This window comes from Pogona vitticeps, chromosome 1 (genome assembly GCF_051106095.1).
Source record: "Pogona vitticeps strain Pit_001003342236 chromosome 1, PviZW2.1, whole genome shotgun sequence".
Classification (NCBI taxonomy): Eukaryota; Metazoa; Chordata; class Lepidosauria; order Squamata; family Agamidae; genus Pogona; species Pogona vitticeps.
In genome coordinates this window covers 116940370-116957623 of record NC_135783.1, presented here as the reverse complement: position 1 = coordinate 116957623, position 17254 = coordinate 116940370, and the positions used below count along the sequence as shown (strand labels likewise).

The following is a 17254-nucleotide window of genomic DNA, read 5'->3' as shown; positions in this document are numbered from 1 at the left end:
GTTGCTTTAAGTGGAATGTGGTCTCTTGATCCAAAATCACCCGATCCTTTCACATGAATGCAAGGATTGCACCAAATGGCATACCACTCCTCTGTACAACCTTACACAACCCTAATGAGTTCAATCCAGCCTCCTCCAACTTGACTGTCCAGTTGCACACTCAAACAGCTAGTGGCAGCTGGTGCCCATTGTTGTTGATAGGATGGAAGTCACAACAACTAGTGATGCTAGGCCAAGGGCAGAAGTGGGTATAGATATGCAAACAGAATCTCTCTCTCTCACACACACACACACACACACAGAGAGAGAGAGAGAGAGAGACAGAGACAGAGACAGAGACAGAGAGAGAGAGAGAGGCCCTTTGCCTCTGGTGAGGAAATAGACAGGAGAGGGATGGCTGGGATTAGTCAGAGCCTTAGGTGGAGCAGTGCCCCATTTTTGCCTTGACAAATAAGCAAACACCGCAATCATGCACAGGCATGCAGTTGAAAATAGTGAGGGACCACTCCAGCGCCTCCTAAACGCCTGCCCACCTGCTCTTTCCTGCTGACTGCTTGCAGGTACATACAGTAGAAGGCAAGGCTCCCAAAGCCCTAAACTTTCAGACCCTTTTATGATTCATTGACTTCTTGGCAACAGGTTCTGTTCTCCAGCCCTCTAAATGGTGCTATACCCCAGTGTTTTAATAGCTAGATTAAAAGCCAAAAATGAAACTATGGAAACATTTGAAAACACTGGCAATGTGCACCTTTTTAAACTGTGTCCTGTTCAACAGTGAGTGATGACCTATAACTGTCAAATCACCTTACTGATATCATGTAACAGGTAGATTATTCTTCTCATTTTCTTCTTTGAGATGATGATTTTCACTATTACATAGGCTGTCTTCCTGACAGCTGATTTGACATAAATATTTGGCATTGAAAATTCTGTTTCATGTTGGGCTAGCTGACTCTCAGGTTTCTTCTGACCCAAATCATTTTATATATTTCCAAGTGCTTCTACTGGCTGAAGAAGACAGGGTTCATTTAGGATTTTTTTTAAAAAAGAAAACTAATAATTTTTTTAAAGCACTTCAGGCTGGGAGCAAGTGACATTGTAGTGTTCTATGTATGAGAAAATATGGATCACCGTATATGCTTTAGCTTTGGAGTTCATATGCAAGTGGGCATAAAGAATAAATATATGTACTATAGCAACCAACAAATAATTAAATATAAGAATAATTGGACCAGCAGGTACAGCTTTACTAAGACAAACGGAATACCCAGCGAGTACATACATTTTCTACCCTGCCCCCTGCTGTCATTATTTGTTATCTTCCACTTCTAATACAAGGTGTGCTGCTGACCTCGTTGTGTTATTTCTGATACAATGGCAAGATCCAGATGCAGAAAAATTTCTTTGCACATAGGTCTGCTGGAAATGGATCACAGCAGATTGCTGCAGAGAAGAGGAACGCGGTAATTTACTGCCAGTCTTTGTATGCAGTACTGCAAGAGCAATCATCATTCCTCATGAATGGCCCAACTACCATGCACAATGTCTCAACTAGCAGTAAATGCAATCTTGATTTAAAAGGAGACTCTATATGTGAGAAGACAGTGCATATGAATAAACAAATCAAAAATCAATTTTCACACAGCGCAAAGCTATTGGAAGGTTATTGTGATCAGATATTTATGTGCTGTATTTTATAGTAAACTTTAGAACACCTCTTTTAGGCAATCTGTTCCCACTACGATTTTCCCAGCTGCTCACTCAGGCACATACTAAATAACTTCAGAGCCATTTCCTTGTTTGTGAAAGACCTTGTGGTTGCATGTACAACATTATTAACTCAGAGAAAATACATTGTGATGTCTAGGAAGACTATTCCTATTGAGGAAAATTCAGATTCCCCAAAAGTTATAATATTAATTTCTCAAACCAAAAGCATATTATTTCATTCACATTATTTTATTTTTTTTATCTTGAAATATTGATTAAAATCAATCATTATGAACAAGAATCATATTCATGACTCCTTTGTGGTGCAAAACTTTTTGTTCCTTTGTTGGTTTTTTTCCTTCCTCTCTTGCTCAGTGTTAGAACACTGTTCTACTATTTCACTCCTGAAGATCTCATCAGTATTCCATTCAGTGTGTGGTCATTCAAGCTGAGAATCTACACAACAAACTCATCCTTGATAGAGCAGCAGCTCCCTCTAGCGTTTCTATATCCACATTCTTAGAGACAGTAAGAAAGATTCTAGACACTAGAAAGATTCAATACTGGACAAGTAATAATATTTAGCACTTCAGAGTTGGTTCCATCAAATAAGAAGTAAAGAGTAGGTGAAGGTATTATCTTCTGCTGGCCCAACAAAATAACATTATGTAAGGCAGTTGTAAAAATGAGGGCAGCCCAGAACTTTTTTTAACTTTTAAATGACGCTTCAAATCAGCTGAAAAGTAGTTCTGATAGTTGCTTTGTGTTTGGGTGAGAAGTGATTAACTGATGGAAAAAAGAATCAGGTTCTAAGATTTTTCTCCTGCTTGGTGTCACTTTGTGAATGGTAGTGAGCACAAGAGGGTATCCTCTAGACTATCTTGACTGCTGCCATTGGTGTTGTCAACAATCAGACTGCCTTTTTCTATGTAAAGCTTGGTATCCTTTTTCTGTTGGCAACATGGTCACAATATTGTGCAGTAGTATTGGATCCTTTCCTGGTCTTTTGAATTATGGATACTGCATTCACACACTGGAGGTGTTTGTGAAGAATAAATTTGGAAGAGCACTTTATTCTTCAACAAATAAGCAAGAAAGCGCGCCCTTAGGAGAATGTTCCCTTTTAGATGTCATTGTAGTCTCTGGTATCTCCCTGGTTTTCTGTGAGTTCATCTGTATTGGTTTAAAAAATGGAGTAACGTAAAATTCTATAAGCATTCCACCAATTTGCTATAATATTTAAAGCCCTGCCATTGCTTGGGTGGAGCAAATCATAATGTAGATGGTTACCCTGCCAGGATTGGAGAAAAGCTCACTTGGAAAAGATGACCATGATTTTCCAGGGTGTCGATGACTAGAAGATAAAGGTTAATATCCAAAACTTTCAGTCCTGCTCAGAGAAATGACTGGGGCTAGAATTTAGATTACACAGACGCCTTTAGAATTCTGGTTAGCAACCACATTTCCAGGAGAGCAAGTCTGAAGTTCACATCCATACTCATTAATAAAACTGACTGCATGCCTTTGAGCATGATAATATATACAGTGTACGCCATTGTCTTCCAAAATACCGTACAGAGTTGTAAGAATAAAATGAATAAGGGCATTGTATATTCCCATAAGTTCCCTGGAGGAAAAGCAGGGAAACTGTTCCACTAATCAATGAGCCAGTCAGCCAACTAACCATTGATTCATCTATGGCCAATGATTCCCAACATTGGGTTCCCAGATGTTCTTGGACTACAGAAATCCAGGCTAGCACAGCTATTGGTGAAGACTTTTTGGAGTTTTAGCCCAAGATTGATCTAGGCCATTGTTAGATACAAAGACTAGTAGTGGATCTCCACTAAGAAAGAGCTGACAGACCCCCTCAAGCTGCTTAGCATGTAGCACTTTCGTGAGCTTCAGTCTACATCAGTTATTCTCAGAACCCTGCTTTTTTTGGCCATGGACATAAACACAATATGAAAAATATCAGGATTGTACAAGTCCCATAATGTACCTTATAAGGTTGTGTGTGAAGAATTGTTTCCAGCCTGTGGCCCCCTTCAAATGTACTGTGACCACCCAGGAGGCCATATGGCCCCTATTGAGGAGGGCTGGTCTACATAGAACATTGTTTGTACGAGATGTTCTTGGGACCGTTAGGTCCTAAAGCCTAGATTACCCATACAAAGCCTTGGTGCTTTGTGACTTCTCATGGCTACAAGATTGGCCTTAGTTGGTGGTCTTGACAAAACTGAGACAGTTCTGTTGATCAGATGTCTCACCTTGGGTGTCTGTTTTGGTAAGCAACCAATCAAAATGTAAATGGCATCTCAAGGTGGCCAGTCTTGGAGTTCTGCCCAAGACTGTCTGAAGGAAAAGAACCATTGCAAACATGGAGATAATTTTCAGAAAATAAGAGGCCACTTAAAGAAACCAGATCCCAATATGAGATTTAGACAATAAAGAAGTGATTATTGTACCCTGCCTATATTTCTCAATATTACAAACATCAATTGCTTTTCTTTCATCTTGATATTGGGGAATGTCAAGCTTCCATGGCTCTTCACAGTTCCCCTTTGATGCTATTGCACTGTTCAACAAACCATACTAAAGATCTCTGTGTTTCATAATGAATAACATTTCATTGCAATAAAAAGCAGGATGGGGAAATCTGTTTACCAAAGGAGGCATGGAGTGAGTGGAAGTGATGAACCCAAAATATTTTCCAGATGGCTAGATAAAATGTATGCTTTCAAACATTTCTTTATTTTCCTCTGAAAGAATTTCAGAAATGTTCCATTAACATAACACCAATCGTGTTGATGTTTCTTATAAGTTATATTGATTTTATGTACAGTATACATTACCCTTTGTTCTTTGGGACAGACTCGTTGTTTCTGAAAAACAAGATGGTGTGAAGTTTTAACAGCTGTACAAAATTAGGTGCTAAATTAAATAACTCTTCCAAATTATGTTCCTGAAAATCTGCACTTTTTCAAGTTCTCTTTCATATATTTTCCCACAATTCCCACACCCAAATTTTTGAGGAGTTTGGAAAAAAGTAATCAAAATACAAATGGAACATGTTTCACTGAAGAGAACCACATTCTGTCTATGCATCCATCAGCTTAATTTCATCGGTTACATCCAGACTTATTTGTACATAGTTTTCCATTGAGATCAATGTGATTTAAGTCATGTTTTGATTGACTGGCCTACAAGCACCTAGTTAAGCTCAGATCCTTTAACTCATTCCTCCATAAACATTCCAAAATGTAGTTAAATATGCATTTTTAAATTATATGAGATACATTAAACAGCATCTGGAGACAAAATATTCAATATGGCAAAAGTACATGGAGGGCATTTTAGTGGCACTGATGCTCAAAAGTGTTTGTTTGTTTTTTTAAATTAGAGGAGATAGCCAGGACATGTTCATTTTTGTTGTTAGCCGCCTAGAGTGGTCCTTACCGACCAGATAGGCGGGGTATAAATTAAATAAATAAATAAATAAATAAATAAATAAATAAATAAATAAATAAAACATACAAAATAATCACTCAAGAGAAAGATATCTTCTTTTGATTGAATGACCACAACATATCTCAACCCACAAAGCAGAAATACACACGCTGTCAAAGATGTTGTGGTACCGGGCTTTATATCTTCACACAATGTAAAGGTCAATGCAAATAAATTCATCCTTTTTTCCTTCCAATCCAGGATACCCCACACTTTCGGCCACTGGGGCTTCTACTTTTTTTTTCTAAGTGAAACAATTCATATGGTGTTTTGCTTGTGTGATTGTTTATTTCACACAACTAAAGGAGAGGGGAGCTTGAATTTCAGTGTTTTTTCTGGTGATGTAGTATGTTGGAAATGATTATCATACACAATGTGAAGCCTACCAAAAGCCTCTCAAGAAAATACAGGCAATGCCTGCTATGGAGTATACATTCCCACAATGGAGAAAACAACAGTATACAGTTAAGTTTTTTCACCTCTAAAATATTGGACCATCAGTAATTTATTTTGTTTAGTACTATTGGCACAAAGAGTATATATAGAGAGAGACTTGGATAACAGTTTGTTTTAGAGTGCATTATGGAGAAGAGGTTTAGTATCATGATTATATACAACCATTCATTCTTTCAGGACCAAAAAGGATTATACGATTCTACTCTTTGATCTCTCTTAAGAACATAAGGAGAGACAGGCCAGGTCAGACCAAAGGCCCATCTAATCCAGTGCTCTGTATTAGTATTCAATCAAGTCCCTATAGAAAACTCACAAGCGGATCAGGAAAGCAACAATAGTTCATGTTTCCCAGCACATGACATTCAGAGGCTGATTGCCCCTCATCTTGGAGATAGGGTATAGCCAGAGATGGGAATTTGTATCTGAAGGCAGCTGAATTGTCAGACAGTTCTCCTTATTTCTCCTTGACCTTGAACATATCGATTGAGCACTCGTCTCCCTCCCTCTAGAGAACTCTTGCAAAGTTCTCTCTCTGACTTATCACATTGAAATCAAATTCATATGCTTGCTATGTATCGCAAACAAGTTTAGCATAATATTAAACACTGCCTGGCATATAGTTCGTTGCATTTAGTTCCAAATAAATGTCATGTATGCCTTGAATGGCACCAGTTTGCTCCTTCCAATAAAAATGAATAGGTAATGTTTTTAAAGAGTAGAAATTCAAAAATTCTCTGGTGGCTAGTTGATTACACACACACATCTACCCTTCTTTGCCACGCTGTCAGTGAGCATGGCCTATAGAGGATAATGTGAATGTTATGATTCCACATAATTAGATCGTAGGCACACATGAATATGAATAGCATAGAACTTGCCATCTCTTGACATGCAGGAAGGAGCCGCTCTTTATCCAAAAAACAAAATAAAATAAACTTGTTTGTGAGATAAAAAGAAGGAAGGAGTTGATCAGCTGATAAGCTGAGAGAACTCAAAGCAAATATCTGTGAATTCTGAGAACTGAGAATTTTTCATCTGTCCCATTTCTACCGCCATGAATTCTACTTTTTGAGTTGTCTCAGTTGGCTGTTCTTACAACATTGCGTGGCTTGTGAGTTTCACAGTTTAATGACATATGTTTACAAGGTACACTACTTCCTTTTATATGTCCTGAATCTCCCACCGTAGGGCTTTGGAGACAACACCAGGCCCTAGCATCAGAAGAGAGAAAATGTCGTCCTCAACCACTTTCTCCACATGATGCACAGTTTTCTGAGCTTCTATCAATTTCTCTTTGCTTGCTAAACAACACCTAACACTTTCCTCACTCGGAAGTTTTTCCAGACCAGTGATAATTTGTACTGCCATTTTCTGCATCTTTCCCCCCCTCAATATCATCCTCCAGGTACTGTGACCAGGACAGTACAAGTATTCTGGGAGCAGTGTGAAAGGGCAGCATGATATTGGCAGCTTTATTTTTGATTTGTTTTCTAATTGTTCTTGGTAGAATTTGTGTCTTTCACAAACCAAAGTCCTCTTGTGAAAATAGAAGTCATAGGTGAAAAAACCACTTTTACTGTCCTACAGTGCAGGAAAAAAGCAAAATAAAACATGGCATTGAACAAAAGAAATAGAGGTAGGCACTACATTCTTTAGGAATTTGAGTATGTGCATATTTCCATTTCCCGCCCCCCCCGGAAAATTCATAACAAAATTTTGTTTGATTTATGGCATTCTTTGACTTCTAGAATGATTGTAAGACCAGACTTAGGGGCTTCTGTGCTGCTCAATTGGAGTGGTCTGAAATGGGCTAAATACATTCATTTAAAGCCACGTAGAGGCCATTAGGTGTGCTCCTTGCATCCAAATGACATATGGACAACTAAAGCAACCCTATTTGGTCCACCTTTTAAAAAAGAACCCAACATCTTCCTCCTTGCCCCCTCCTTTTTCCTCCTTTTTCTGGAGGGAAGCCTTTGTGTTTTAAAAATGTTTTTCTAAGAAGCATAGTACAGTACATCAATGCTGCCCAAATAAGCTTTAAAAAAAAAAAAAAACTTTGCTTTCTCTCTTTCTGCCAGAGGATGTTTTTAATTTCCCAATATCACTGAGTGATTAAATTTAATGGCCTTGGGAAATTAAAACGAGGTGGGAAATTTAAAGAAACAAGCTCCACTTTTGTTCAGTCACAGGGATTTGCACAGGCTGGAAGTGAACCAAAATGGAGCAATCATACCTGCACCTAAAGAACAATAGCCCCCGATAAAAAGCCGGAGAAGTGCAGATGGAAACACTCTGGGGATTGGCAGGTTTCTACTGGCACTTACACCACCTGGTCACCAGCAAAAGGAGCAAATCGGCCCGTTCCCACAGCAGTCCAATGTCTGAGCAGTCCCCTCCATAGCTAATTCTACAAGCCTTTCCCACCAACGCCATCCAGATTGAAAGCATCTCTCCTTAGGCTTATTCAGATTTGTTAATAGGAAGAGTATTTCTTGGCCTCATTATTTACTCCCTATTACAAGGCTTTGAGGTCTAATTCACTCTTACCTGAATTGTTTCTGCTGATATATTTTTTGTTGTTGTTGTGGTCTTATGTCTCTACAAACTGTGAAGAACATGAACATGTTATCTCCAAAAAAAAAATAGTGTTCCAAGAAAAGCAGTTGTTTTAAAAAAAGATCTGGATCTCATTCAATTAAAACACTTTTACAGTTCAGTCCACGCTTCACCTAGATTTTTCCTAAACTTAAAATGTAATATTTGGAAAGCATCTCTGGGGATCATATTACGAAACGTTGTTCTTTTTTCAGAAGAGCGGAGCTGTTCTTGGTCTTTGTCCATTCAGTGCGCTCCAGTGGAACAGATGGAGTTTGCTTGAAAAGGCTTCCGTGTCAAAATGCAAATCAGTCTCCCTTGTCATTTCGTATTTGCCTCATTTGTTAAGATGCTTCACAACATGATGATGTGGGAGCCAAGCTATCCTACCCTTAGGAACTGTATCCTCAGGATAACTTTCTGACTAAAGCAGGCCAAAGAGAATCATCAAATGAGTGTCATGCTCTTCATGGAATGGCTTCAAATTGTCATAATCCTCAGATTTCCTTCAAATTATAATTACTGTAGGCTTGGGATGTAGGCCAAGGCAATGGTATGAGTGCTGAAAGAATAACAGGGCAATCTTCTGCGTATGCACTCCGTGATGAAACCTTCTGTCTTCAGTACAGCACAGGTTGGGAAACCTGCCATCGTCCCTGCTGGAACATGGAACCTGACAGGATTTGACCAAAGAGTTGTGAGTTTTAGTTGAAAGAAATTGCCCCCACTTGCAGAAGGGCTTAATCCCCAGTGAGTGGGCTGACGGTTTCAATCTGGGTCAAGTATCAGAAGTTATGCCATAGGCAACATCATTTTATTTCAAAGTATAGATCTTGAAAGGAAAGGAAGATGTTTCACTGATATGGTAACAGATTGTTGTTTTGACTTTAAAATGTGAAAAGAAAAACTAAATTCAAATAAACCATTTTGAGAAAGCATGTCGTTAGTCCCCACTTTTAAGGTGTGCATGTTTTTATACTGTAACTTCAGTAGGTCAAATGGAAGTATTGCTTTTCTAATGTTAGAACAACTGTTCTTTTTTCCCCCTTCTGATTCAGAATAATAGGCTATTAGCCCAAAATAACATTACAATGTGCCATGCCACATATTCTGCCTATATAATAAATATATTAGAAAAAATCTATGATACGAAAATTGCAACTTGTTTTCTAGTGATGTAAGCCACCTTGGGTCCTTTTGGGGTGAAAGGTGGCATAGAAGTATTTTAAACAAACAAAGAAACAAACATCATCATAGTCATCCTTCAGTCTCGAGAGACTATGGTAGAACAAACAAACAAACAAATAAATAGAGCTTTTTTTAAAATTCCAGGATGCAATAGTTTTTTATACCTGAGAACTATGGTTTGTACAAAGCAAGAGTATCTTATGGTGATACTCAAATAATTAGTATCTTTCACAAAGTTGAAAACTGAGGTAGATTAGTAGAGCTGGAAGTGTTTAGTCAAAAGTTAACACTGAGGTAGCTGGGCAATTTATCTACATGAAGGGAGATCTGAGGAGGTTCCAGAGTTAGCTCAAAATGCCATGCTTAACTTTCCTCTCAGTGAAACAATAGAAGCAAAAGGGAGCCCTGGAGATACTACAGAGATAAGGATGAATCTATCTCCTATTTATGATACTGTTAGCTATCCAGAGTGAGAACGCCATTTGCTTTCTTTGAATTATTTCTTGGATTGCAAAGCATGTACTTTGTCCTATAGAAATCAGTGGAAATTAGCCATTGGTAACAAGGATTCTTCTTTCTACTATAGTGGAGCAATCTTGGGTTCTTTTTTCTTCCTGTGACACTGAGAGTGTGTGTGACATTTGGAAACTGTATACACAAATCCCTTGACAGAATTGTATGTTGTCAGAAATCAAATGACATTATATTTTATTGGGTCTTTGTGGCACAATTGTCCTTTGATCTAAATAGATTCATTTTTCATGAAACTTTTGATTGATTGATTGATTGATTGATTGATTGATTGATTGATTGATTGATTGATTGATTGATTGATTGATTGATTGATTGATTGATTGATTGATTGATTGATTGATGCATTTGTACCCCACCCATCTAGTCAACTCACTACTCTGGGCGTCTTCCAACACATATAATAACAATATGAAAATATAACATTAAACATCAATAACAGAGTTATTCGAGATGGAAAAAAAATTAATCAAATAATAACTGAGGGGAAGGCCTGCCTAAATATATTAGTAAACATAAAGGATTTTGATTCACACCTAGTCAGATGCAGTATTGTCTATTCTGAATGGATGTAGCTCTTTTAGGGTCTCAGTAAAAAAGTTTTCACTCATTTGCTACCAGGTGGATAAACTGGGATTGAATCCTAGAGCCTTCTACAATCACTGGGCTACAGTCCCTCTGCTATGTGTCATGGCGCTGGCTGCCATTCTCTGCCAAGCTTCACTTCATATTCTTCCAGTCTTTTGTTTCAGGAACCGACTATCTAAGGTTGCAGATTATGCTCTCCTGGGATCCACAATATCCCTGTGTGCAGTAATGACTATAATAATGTTCACATAGGACTTTCTAGAGTGAAGCACCGACATGAACTTCATAATGTATCAGAGAGATTTAAAAAGTAATCTGGAGTATGACGAAGGTAGATAGCAAGTAAGAGCAGTGTTCCTGGTTCCTTTTCGGAACTATTCCATAGTAGTTTTACTTTCTAAAATTGCTTTGCTCGCTCCATTTGCTCTGTTTTTTTATGTTCCCCATAACAAAAATTCTTTGTATTTGCACAGTTATAAATATTTATAATGTTGTAATTCTGGGCCTGGATGGCAGCGACTATGATGAATCTTGTTTGGCGTGTTTTAATGGAAAACTTTTATGGGATGGTTCTCTCAGGTCACTTATCTATTGAAATTTATGGGATTTGGTGAGATAAATATATAATCACTTCCTGTTTTGTCAGTTCTTTTAACTTGATTTTTTTCTTTGTGGGTAAATATTACCATAGTAGAAAAATGTTGGTGATAGAAAAGAATAATTCTGAGCTTGGAAAAATTACCTTTTTAAAAACACAGAATATTGGATTTGTAACTAGCATTGCAAGTTCTGAGACTTTTGATACTGAATGTTTTACAAGCCTTTTAATGACATTGCTCCTCTTAGTCTGAGGGTTTCTGGGAAAAAAATCACATTATTTTCCTTATGTTGCCTGTGTCTTATTTTTCTTAGACTTGGCCTTATCACATGAAGGAGAATAGCAATGGTTTAGAGCACATGTTTTCTGCATATGTGCATATAACATTCTTTAGTTCAATTTCTCCTTAGAAAGCAATCACCAATTAAAATAGTATTGGTCTGTGTTATAACAAGCTAGATAGTTGGAAAACTGGCATGTCTTATAGTAACGTTTTACCACCTTCTTTAAAGCAATACAATGCATCTTTAAGTTGAACAAGCATAAAACCTGAACAAGTCTTTAAGAAGTATGTTTGTTGACTGTGACAGATGTGATTCAGACTAAAATGAGTGGTAAGCCTATTTAGCTGACCTGAGCCATTAAATTTCTTCTAAGAAACAACAGTTGTGTTTTGTCATCTGCCTATGCACATAATAATAATATACAGTATAATAATAATTAGGTGCCATCAAGTCAATTCTGACTTAAGATGATCCCTCTCAGAGTTTTCCAGGTAGAGCATACACAGAAGTGGTTTACCGTTCCCTTCTTCCGGGGACACCCTGGGATGGAGTGGCTTGCCCATGACTGTACAAGCTGACTCCCAGGAGAAATAGCAAGGAGCTGAAATCCCAACCTCTGGCTTCAGATACTTAAACCATTGAGCTATTCAGCCAGTTCACCTATGCCCATAACTTGATATATTCCAATTGTGTTGATGTGCTTCCAGAAGTTGTCATAAATGAATAGTGCCTAAGAATCTTTTTTATGCAGTAAGAAACTTCATAATAATTGAAATACATTTATATGAGAGAAAATACTTTTTTATATTCTTCTATTCTAGGGCCCTCCAGGGGTTCCAGGATTTCAAGATTTCTTCAAAGGGCCATATTATGAGGTATGGACACTTAATTCCTTTGGGAACAGATGAAATATTTTATACTATTATATAGCTGCCAGCCTCATGTGTTTTCATTTGTAGATATCTCTTTTACCTGTGAACAACAGGAGAACCAAAGAATGATTATAGATATGGTTATAGATATAGATACTTAGACAGCTCCCAGCCTCATGTGTTTTTGTCTGTATATGTCTTTTTACTTGGGAAAGACAGGAGGACCTAAAAGAGGAGAATGGCACATTACAAGAATGCTGGTAAAACTATTCTGACAAGAAATTGTCCTCTGACTCCATCTCACACATTTAGCATGAGTTGAAGCATATTCTGTAATGCACCTAGGCATTTAGTTGTTGTGTGATTGCTGTTATTGATCTTGTCTGTAAGAAACTCTTCACTGAAGAAGTCCAGGGTGCCCTTGCAATATATTATAAAAACAACTATCAAGTCATCCAGTCCTGTGTATGCCCCTAATTTTTACCCCATAGTTTGAAGTCTATAATTGCTATTACATTTGAGCACACAAAACTTGATTGCTTATTCTCCATTCATAGCTCTAAATTTTGACCGACACTGCCTGTCACACAGCTCAAAGGGTTCCCTTGATTCATCTGCCTTTTCTTTCCTTCTTGCCTTTTTTTTTTTTTTTTGGTGCTTAGTTATGAGTTCCATTGTCAGAATTATTCCTTGCTCTCTGACATACTGTCATGTGCTCAGATAGATCTCCTGCTTTTTTTTTCTCCAGAAAGATAACTTTCCTTGCATTCCTAGATGAGGCTTAACTAGTATTGAAGCATCCTTTGAAGCTTTCAATCAATGGCAATGTCCAATTTCAATGGAAACTCAGTCATTCTCTTTAGCACAGCAGTGTGGCTTATATGGCCTGTACACTTTTTGTTGCCCCCCCCACAAGCCTTTTCTGTGGTCCTTAACCCCTCCCAGTCCTCTATATCCCTTGTAAAAAAATTGTGGGCAAAAAATGTTTGAAGCATCATGCCTCCACCTCCTCCAGGTGGTACAGTTCTATACAAAATTATCCCCATTCCTAGACCTCGTTTTGACTAAAACAAGCATTTTCTAGAATCAAGAAATAGCCTTCTACTCACTTCTGATGTTAACAGGAGCGGTAGATGCAGCCTGCACCGGTCTAAGCCATGTGACAAGTGTCTCTCAGATCCTCTGCAGCTGCTCACTTTCCATTAGGACAATCACGAACCACTCTGTTCATGGCAGAAAATGACACTCTTCTAGGCCTCTAAAAATTTTATGGAACTGCTCCTGGAAATAGGCTGTATCATTCGTTTTTTATAAGTTGCTAAGTGGCATATTCATTAGATGAGCAAGCTGAGAGGCTACTGCATTTTGCTCAGTTTTGCAGCACCTCAAATAAGTGCAATGGTGTATTCTCACTCTGTCATGACTTCCCTTTCTTCCTGCCTTCCTGCCATGTTCCAGGGACTCCTTCTGTGCTTGTTATATTCTCTGGATTATTAAGGGATTCTAAGAAAACTCATATTTCCAGATTTTCCATTCCAAATTCTTCTTTTTTTAAGTCCAGTTGTTTGGCTCCATGGTTCGTTGTAAAGGCTGATGATCACATAAATGCTCTGCTGAACTGACTTATAGGACTTATACAAAGCTCTAATCTGTTGGTCTGGTGCCGGGGAGCTGATGTACTCTAGGCAGCAAGAATGCTTAACAAATTCCTCATTCTTATCAGCTGAAGTTCCTTGAACATGATGAGGCACCTCGCTGAGGAATTTTAAATACATGTAAAATTCCTTACCTCCAGCCAAGAAAATGACAGAGTTTTTCAGTGTTAAACCAGGCTAAGCCAAGTCATGTAACCTGCACAACTTTGTGAATTGCACAAAAGTGTGGAAAAATGGCAGGTTTATACAAAATGACAGTTTTGCCAATGTGTGAATTCCAACAAGAGTGCAAAAAAAAAAATTAATCCTTTCTGTCTTTCCCAAGGAGAAGGGTGTTGTGGTTCTCCATCATGTTTGAAGAAAAGCAAAGATTTGATCCATTATGATATACTAATCTAGCATTCCTCGTTTCTCCAAGACTTCTAGTAAAATAAAGTTTGTCAATGAAATAATTTCCCATTTCTGCTGAAGAGTGGTACACAACCTGAAATGTGTGCACCAGAGTATGGAAATGTTACCTTTGTGACTACAGCTCCCAAAATTCTGGAGCCCGCATGGCCAGTGGCTCTTATTTTCCATGTTCTGATATATGCAGTTCTCTCTATTTCCTGGTTGTACATATGTGTACATATGCAAATGTGCACACATAAATAATGAGCAGCTTCATTAATTAATTGCATGCTTCGTTCTACACATTTACTTGTAGTTTGGACTTTACTGTTTTGAAAACTTCTTTTGATGGGCTGCTTTTCTAACCCATTGCATAAGAACATCTAGTTGTACTGGGATATTTTTTCCTTTTTTATGTATCATTTGCTTCTCATAATAATATGCTTGACACTCATTTTAGCAGCCTCCTAATTCCACACTTTTAAAGATTAAGTTAGTGGCAGGTGACATGAGCCACAGTTGAGGTCCTCAAAGTTTGATATGCATCTGTCTACATGAGTCATATTTCTCACTGCCATAAGACTCTACAAATTCCTAAGGCATATCATCTTTCCCAATTAATATCTTCTGGCAAAACATGGGCCAGCTGTTTTGTGTTCAAGAAATTAATCATCTTGTAAAGCCTCTTATGGAACACCAACGCACTTCTCTTTTCAGCTGTCCATTTCAAAGCATTTAATAACTTATTTTCAAGTAAGCAACTTGCCAGAAGATGATTGTCAAGTTTACCAGTCTAAACTTCAGATGGAAATACTTAGACTCTCTGGAACTATTTAAAAAATGAAAAGTTTTGTCCAACCTTAAAGGCTAACAAGTTTTATTGACATAATCCTTCATTGGCTGCATCCCTTTTTATCAAATTCTGTTTGTGAAGGCTTATGCCAAATAAAACTTATTAGTCTTTAAGGTTGGTATTTCATTTTGGTTTTTTTGCAACAGACTAAGATGGCTAAAATTCTAGAAATGAGAGTTTCGGCAAACAATGGGACTGATCCAAATCTTCAAAATGAATTAATTAAATTTAAACCTTCATATTGTGCTAAGAGTGTCTAGAAGAACTATGTGCCTTTTCCGATGGGGGGATTAAATAATTAAATGGTCTTTATATATGTGATCTATTTAATTTTGTTCTTCTTCTCGCATCTTGTGTTGCTATAGAGCCTCCTGTTATTAACCTAAATGAACTGTCTTGTTTACAACACATTTTGCAACACAATTGACTAATTCCTTTGTTTATAACATGTAAAATAATCATTATATATTATATTACAGATACAGAATCCTATTAGTATTCATGTAAGGTTTGCCTAACTTGCTGGGTTAATTGACAAGGTGCCAGGGTACAACTGTGTTGCTCGGTTGTGTGTGTGCGGTCAGACACATGACCATGACACACCCTGGTACCTTGCCAATCAGCTGCAATTACCCACAGCAAACAACAATGGGATTCTGGCCTTTACGTCAAAGCCAAACAATAATTTTATAATAATAATATTACAACTGCAAACCTGGAAGAGACCCTATGGATCATCAAGTCCAGCCCCTGTCAAGGAGGCGCCATGGGAAATCAGACTCCTAACCTCTGGCTCTGCAGCCAGCTACCTAAACCACTGAGCTAATGTTCACATTTGTAGTGACATGCTGGACTCATTTACTGCCACAAGTATTCTTTGGTTTTAGCAAGTTTCCCAATAGCCTACAATACATTTTCAGTTAATAAGATTGAGATTCATACTAATGCAATTACCCCTTTATCACATGATTGTTTGGGCCCCTGTTCTTTGTGCCCCATATCCCACATTCTGTAGCAAGTATGTTCCTACCCACAGTATAAGAAAAAGGAAAAGTTCCTACCTATTTTCTGTTAGCCAGTATTTACAGCTCTAGTCAGCAAATGCTTTGTTTCATCAGCAGCCTCGGGAGAAAATGCTTCTACTGTATTCCCTTAAACAGTAACCATTGCTGTGCAGTCAGTCATGCATCATAGCCATCTAGCCACAAGCCAAGACTTGTGGATCTGCCATGAAGTTTTTATACTTTTCATCCAAGCTAGAGACTCTGACATTTAATACACCCTAGGGAGGAGAATGCTTTCTGAGGTAAACTGTCTCACTGTCTCATGTTTGGTAGGGGGTTGTATGACTCTGTTTTAAGAAGCTGCAAAGTGAATAATAATTTTCTGCATCACAATCACGGATTTGCTGTTTCTGAATGCAGACATTTGGAGGAGTTGAAATTCTTTAAGAATTTGGACCCTGCTTTTCATTTTCTCTAAGAACCCCACAATCTGCACTTCCTCATACTTCCCTCATTAGCTTATGGGTCATGGTCAGACTTCATTATTCTCAGATTCTGTCCTGACATCTAAGCTGCCAGCTCAGATTCCATCTTTCATTCATTTTGTTCAAACTCCCCAGATTAATTTGAATGGGATATGCTAGTAATCCACCTATTGATATATTTATATAAATAGTATTAACTGTTTGGGCATTTATTTATTTAGATGTAAAGTTGTCCTCTTTTTTGACACAATTTTTAGTAGTGGAAAAGTACCTCCATAAATCTTCCGTGAATACAGCAGAGGAACCCCAAAATCTCAGAGGAGTGGAAAAGAGATGCATTTCTCAATATTGCTACATTTATGACATTCATGTCCTGCCTTCTGATATTTTCAGTGCTTTGGATGCAAGACGACGTAGCTTCTGATTGGGGAAAATAAACTATCACTTTTATTGCCAATTTATATGCCCAATTTTCTGTTATTAGTACTTAGCTTTCTTCTTTCAAGCCTCCTTTATAGATTTTTGTGTATAA

The 17254-nt window shown here is 37.8% G+C and overlaps 1 protein-coding gene across 3 annotated transcripts in view; it reads left to right on the top strand.

Moving 5' to 3' along the window:
- COL19A1 (collagen type XIX alpha 1 chain) overlaps window positions 1-17254 on the top strand; it is a 217577-nt gene that overhangs the window by 134972 nt on the left and 65351 nt on the right. For all 3 annotated transcript variants that reach the window (XM_073000073.2, XM_078386107.1, XM_073000079.2), the window contains one exon: window positions 12285-12338. In XM_073000073.2, the coding sequence (XP_072856174.2) occupies window positions 12285-12338 (54 nt within the window). The remainder of the gene's footprint in view (window positions 1-12284; window positions 12339-17254) is intronic.